The 6722-nt window shown below is 49.2% G+C and overlaps 1 protein-coding gene across 1 annotated transcript in view; it reads right to left on the bottom strand.

Moving 5' to 3' along the window:
• LOC122544248 (serine/threonine-protein phosphatase 2A 65 kDa regulatory subunit A alpha isoform-like) overlaps positions 1-6722 on the bottom strand; it is a 50687-nt gene that overhangs the window by 18589 nt on the left and 25376 nt on the right. The window contains exons 4-5 of the mRNA XM_043683325.1: positions 5748-5818; positions 1126-1260 (exon numbers count right to left, since the gene is read on the bottom strand). Of these exons, the coding sequence (XP_043539260.1) occupies positions 1126-1260; positions 5748-5818 (206 nt within the window). The remainder of the gene's footprint in view (positions 1-1125; positions 1261-5747; positions 5819-6722) is intronic.

Below are 6722 nucleotides of genomic sequence, written 5' to 3'. Positions count from 1 at the left end.
GTATAAGATAGACAATGTTGGCTGAGTCACATGAGTACCTGCCACGTACATGGTGGGAGGTGTCCCCACGTGTCATGGTGGCATCTATGTCCATACTCTGACATGTCTTGCAGCGCTTACCATGACAGGGTTGTATGGAGTTGTCCTGAGAGCTGGGCAGCTTGCTACGAATAACGATCTGTTTGAGGTTTGGCGGTTGTTTAAAGGCGAGCAGTGGAGGTGTGGGGAAGGTCTTGGCGAGGAGCTCATCCTCATTGATAATGTGTTGCAGGTCACGAAGATCATGGTGTAGTTTTTCAGCTCCTGGGAAATACTGAACAACGAAGGGTACCCTGTCGGTTGCAGCATGGGTCTGTCTCCTGAGGAGGTCATTACGGTTCCTTGCTGTGGCACGTTGGAACTGGCGGTCGATGAGTTGGACATCGTACCCCGTTCTTGTGAGAGCATCCTTGAGTACTTCCAGGTGCCCGTCACGTTCCTCCTCAATTGAGGTTTTGTGATTTACACATGAAAGAAGTGAAACTATCATGGTATTCAAACAGATGAAAGACTGAACAGACAATCAAGGTATTTTTCAGTGTATAATTTCAGTTACATCACACTGTAAATTTTTGTGATAAATTCTGTGCCTTAGAATTGTGTCCTCCACTACCACCTGATGAAGGAGCGTCGCTCCGAAAGCTAGTGCTTCTAATTAAACCTGTTGGACTATAACCTGGTGTTGTGTGATTTTTAACTTTGTACACCCCAGTCCAACATCGGCATCTCCGAATTGAGAGAAAGGGAGACAGTGACAGTAGAGAGAGAGAGATAGAGAGACAGTGACAGTACAGAGAGAAAGACAGACAGTGACAATGGAGAGAGAGAGAGAGACAGTGACAATGTAGAGAGAGACAGTGACAATGCAGAGAGAGATAGTGACAGCGGAGAGAGACAGTGACAGCGGAGAGAGACAGAGAGAAAGAAGGCAGTGGTGGTAAAGTAAATTGCAGCAAAGTGTTAAATCAGCGAGGGCACAGAGAGTTTGTTACTCACACAGTGAGCTGTTTATCTTGAACATGCTGCCTTAACAGGCAGTGGGAACAGGTTCAATAGGAACTTCTCGGCACACAGAGAGACACTCACATCATCTTTCAGCTGTGCGAGGAAGAGGGGCAGGAGATGTTCGATGGTGTTCTCCTTCCCCAGCATCGGAGACAAGCCCATAATAACAGCAGCTAGAGCAGACTTCACATGCTCATTCGCGTCCGATACCATGTCCTGTTTCAAGGCAGAACACAGCTCAGTGAGAACCATTCTGACTTTCCAGCTCAGAGTTAGACACAGAGGGCAGACTCCTTCTGTTTTGAGATTAAGCGCAGGTAGACTTAAAAGCAGGAGGTGATCATGTGTATATCCTTCCCTTGGACACATGGCCAAAAAGCTCCTGGGGGGAGGAGTTATAGGGCAGGGCAGTCTGCTCCCCATGGGGCACTCTGGCCTCCAATATCTTGGGCAGCATGGTGGCTCAGTGGTTAGCACTGCTGTCTCACAGCACCAGGGACCTGGGTTTGATTCCACACTCGAGCTACTGTCTCTGTGGGGTTTGCACATTCTCCCTGTGTCTGCATGGGGCCCCTCCAGGTGCTCCGGTTTCCTCCCACAGTCCAAAGATGTACAGGTTAGGATGCATTGGCCGTGCTAAATTGTCCCATCGTGCCCAGGGATGTGTAGGTTAGGATGGACTGGCCATGCTAAATTGTCCCATAGTGCCCAGGGATGTGTAGGTTAGGGTGGATTGGCCATGCTAAATTGTCCCATAGTGCCCAGGGATGTGCAGGTTAGGGTGGATTGGCCATGCTAAATTGTCCCATAGTGCCCAGGGATGTGTAGGTTAGGGTGGATTGGCCATGCTAGATTGTCCCATAGTGCCCAGGGAGGTGCAGGTTAGAGTGGATTGGCCACGCTAAATTACCCATAGTGTCCTGGGATGTAAAGGTTAGGGTGAGTTGGCCATGGGAAAAGCAGGGTTACAGGGATGGGGTATGGGTGGAATGCTTTTTGGACGGTCGGTGTTGACGTGATGGGCCAAATGGTCAGCTTCCACACTGTCGAGATTCTATGATCTGTGTATCTCATTTAAAAGGCATCCAACAATCTCTGCAACCCAGGATCACTGTGCTATTCCCCATGTCCCCCCAAACCCCCTACCATGCCATGCCTGGAACCAACAATACACTCTCCCCCCCTCCACCCATGTGACACTTCCCTGCTCCTATTAGAGGAGACACCCACTGTTTACTGGGGGAGGGCTCCAGGACGTTACCCCGAGTCACCGACACAGCTTGGTCAAAAGATGGCTGTGGAGGTCAGTATCCATGGGAACCAGAGCAGAGACCGGCAGACGGTATGGCTGAGGGTCCTCACAGTAGGAGGACTGCTTGAGAACAGGAGCCTGCTGAATCCAGAACCGGCCCTCAGCTGGAAATGGGGCTGCTGCGAGACGCAGGGCAAGGTCTGCCCAGGGGGAGTTGCCAGAAATCTCTCAGAGACCAGAATGGTTCTGTTGGACGTTGCTACGCAAAGCCAGATCCAGCGCCTGTGCTGGGGCCATGACTGCCTGGCCTAGAATGGGGGTGGCACTGGGAATATGACCTCCCTCGAGGTGGCCGATGCCATCAAGGGACGAGGGAGTTGCACACCGAGAGCAGGAACGATAAGTGGGGACCCACCTCTCCGCTGTCAGTGACACCACGATGTAGAGATGGGAGAATTAGAATGAACAATACTGAACGCACCTTGGGAAGATGAGTGTTAATATTCAACCACTGAAACAAATCCCCGGTCTGCGAATGGGTTCCATTCTGGAGTCCGTTCATAGGTCAGCTTGTACTCAAGTTGGAACACAGTGCAGAGCAATATAAAATATTTGTTTGAGAGTACAGGGAACATTTATATGTCAGATCTTTAAAAGTACACCTCTATATGGTTCCTGTTCATAAGTACGAGTGTTTGTAAACCACACATTGGGAGATTTCAGGGCCCCTGTAGATGGCATTTTGTGCTACGTTCACGCACTCTCTTTCAATCTGTCATACATTGGACTATTGGTGCTTTCCTTGGAGACTACCTTGAGCCCCTGCCCCAGACATTCTTATGCTCATGTCGAACAGCAGTGCAGAGGCTCTCTTCACTGCTGAGAAATATATCACCTCTGGAAAACAGGAATGCAATCTGGATGGTTGGGTTTTGGTATTTAATCGATGGTGTAGCCTGTCCCATCTCTGTGATAGATGAATTCCCCTTTTCAAACTAAGCTTTGTGTTATACTTGAGCAACCCTCAAATAAGCCTACAGATCCTGATCCCGATATGCTGGCCAGGAAACTGAGCAGAAGATTATTGGTGTGCAGGGAAGGATTACAATCATTTATAATCTAATGACAGGGTATATTAGAGTTTTATTGCAGAGAAGTAAACATTCCCTTCAGGCCAGTGTTTAGCAGAGAAATGCAATACCATACTAAACTATTTGCGTCCTACCTTGTTGCAGACACATGATTTCCACAGTGAAGGTTTCATCGCAGACATGCAACTTACAGCCAGTACAACAAAGACAGATACAAACTAGACTGAGCTTGAAACGTGTCCAAGTACAGCTGAGATTGAGTGTTTAAGAGCACAACTATCAAAAGACGATCACAGGAATGTTCAGATCTGACAAAAATTCCCCAAAAAAAGGAAGGAGGCCACTGGAGGCAGCTGAAGGCAATTGGGTAAGACACACTGACTACATTTCTTCCTCTCCCTGCCCAAAGTGAAATAAAACGCAGCACCGGTATTTTTTCCCATTCATGATAACAAAATTATGAAATTGCGACTGATTTACTGAAGAAACCAGAGCAGCTGTGAGTAGGGAGACTTCTATCATTGCAGGAAGAAATTGTTCCAACATGTCCTTCACCCAGACATCTCTCTGAAGAACAAAAATAAATGGACAGCAGAAATTTGGAAACCTGACTGAACGCATATTCAATATTAGGGGCCCAGAGTCCACTGATTAATATGAGACTGTATTAATGCAACTCAAGAATCCTGTGAATCTGAGCAACTGAAGGATAATCTAATTTATTAGATATAAGAGGTTTCACAGTGAGGGCATGTCTATTAAGAGAGGAGAAACCTAGCTTCAAGAAAACAATCAACATGTGCAAAAGAACTGAGGTTGTAAGTCAGCACCTGGAGCTGAGCGGAATCTCCCAGGCCCATAGGGCGGAACAACTGGGGAGCATGAGACAAAACTGGCATTAGACATCACACAAGGAAGAAAAAAACATGTCAAGCATGAAGCGAGCAGTCCATCACCTCTGAGCCAAGTTATTTTGCAGAGGTGCACGGCTAAAAGGTACAACAGCAGTTACCGAGGACCCCCGGAGAGAAACCAATCGAAGATTCTGATGAATCACGCTACACTAGATTACAGCAGATTGAGTCCAATCGACAGCTGATGAACAATTTGTGACTGTTTTAATGATGACTGCTGAAAGTGAACATTATGTCAATATGACTCAACATGGTTATTCATGGTTATCCTCAGAGCCTAGTGCAATGTCTCGTTCAAATCAAGCAAACTTATTTTGAAATTTATTCTTGCATGAGATGTGGGCCTTGCTGGCTGGGTGTGGTATTTATTTATCCCGAGTTGCCCCCTTGAGAAGGTGGGGTGAGCTGCCTTCTTGAACCGCTGCAGACCATGTGCTGTGGGTAGAGCCACACTGCTCTTAAGGAGGGAATTTCAGGATTTTGAACCAGCGACACTGAAGGAATGGCAGGATATTTCCAAGTCGGCCTAGGGAACGGTTTGGATGGGAACTCTGTGGTGTTCCCATGTACATGTCCTTGTCCCTCGAGAGTGGTGCGTTTAGCAGGCGCTGTCTAAGGAGCCTTGATGAATTTTTGCAGTGCATCTTGTTGATGGGACACACTGCTGCTACTGACCATTGGTGGTGGTGGAGGGAGTGCATGCTTTGTCCTGAATTGTGTTGAGCTTCTTGAGTGTTGTTGGAGCTGCCTCCATCCAAGGCAAATGGGGAATATTCCCTCACCCAACTGACTTGTCCCTTGTCGATGGTGGGACAGGCTTTGGGTAGTCAGCAGGGGAGTTACTTGCTGCAGGATTCCCAGCCTCTGACTTGCTCTTCCAGCTACAGTATGTAAGTGGCTAGTCCAGTTTGATTTGTGGTTAATGGTAATCTCCAGGTAGAGCACAGGGTTAGATACAGAGTAAAGCTGCCTCTACAGTGTCCCCATCAAACATTCCCAGGACAGAGGCAGCATGGGGTGAGATACAGAGTAAAGCTTCCTCTACACTGTCCCCATCAAACACTCCCAGGACAGGGACAGCATGGGGTGAGATACAGAGTAAAGCTCTCTCTACACTGTCCCCCCCATTAAAAAATCCAAGGACAGGGACAGCACGGGGTTAGATACAGAGTAAAGCTCCCTCTATATTGTTCCCCATCAAACACTCTCAGGACAGGGACAGCATGGGGTTAGATACAGAGTAAAGCTCTCTCTACACTGTCCCCCATCAAACACTCCCAGGACAGGGACAGCACGGGGTTAGATACAGAGTAAAGCTCTCTCTCCATTGTCCCCCATCAAACACTCCCAGGACAGGGATAGCACAAGGTGGGTACTGAGCAAAGCTCTGTCTGAAATCAGAGTGAAATACAGGTAAAATGGCTGGGTTAAATTTGAAATACTTACTTTAATAGTGGGCAGAATATGTGTCATTATAATCTGCTGCTGTCCCTCTGTAGGCAGATTCTCACAGAAATCTGAAAGAAACAGTGACTCATTGATAACCTTCATTAGATTCCTACCTCACATGCTCCAGAAACCAAATGAATAACAAAGTTCGGGACATATGATGTCAATGGCCAAAATTCATCATCGAGCAGTACATTGAGCATAAACCTTGAGGTGGACATTGCCATTGCCAATGGGGAGGTTTGCACTGTCGGAGGGTCAATGCTGAGGGAGTGGGCACTGTCGGAGGGTCAGTGCTGAGGGAGTGGCGCACTGTCAGAGGGTCAGTGCTGAGGGAGTGCTGTACTGTCAGAGGGTCAGTGCTGAGGGAGTGCCGCACTGTCGGAGGGTCAGTGCTGAGGGAGTGCCGCACTGTCGGTGGGTCAGTGCTGAGTAAGTGCTGCACTATCGGAGGGTCTGTACTGAGAGAGTGCCGTACTGTCGGAGGGTCAGTGCTGAGGGAGTGCCGCACCGTCGGAGGGTCAGTGCTGAGTAAGTGCTGCACTAGCGGAAGGTCAGTGCTGAGGGAGCACCACACTGTCGGAGGGTCAGTGCTGAGGGAGCACCGCACCATCGGAGAGACAGTGCTGAGGGAGGGCTGCACTGTCGGAGGGTCAGTGCTGAGGGAATGCCGCTCTGTCGGAGGGTCAGTGCTGAGGGAGGGCCGCACTGTCGGACGGTCAGTGCTGAGGGAACACCGCACCGTCGGAGGGTCAGTGCTGAGGGTGGGCTGCACTGTCGGAGGGTCAGTGCTGAGGGAGTGCCGCACTGTCGGAGGGTCAGTGCTGAGGGAGTGTCACACTGTCGAAGGGTCAGTGCTGAGGGAATGTCGCACTGTCGAAGGGTCAGTGCTGAGGGTGTGCTGCAATGTCGGAGAATCAGTACTGAGGGAGTGCCGCACTGTCGGAGGGTCAGTACTGAGGGAGTGCCGCA

This window comes from Chiloscyllium plagiosum, chromosome 47, assembly GCF_004010195.1.
Source record: "Chiloscyllium plagiosum isolate BGI_BamShark_2017 chromosome 47, ASM401019v2, whole genome shotgun sequence".
Taxonomy (NCBI): domain Eukaryota; kingdom Metazoa; phylum Chordata; class Chondrichthyes; order Orectolobiformes; family Hemiscylliidae; genus Chiloscyllium; species Chiloscyllium plagiosum.
This window is presented reverse-complemented; position numbering and strand designations above follow the sequence as displayed.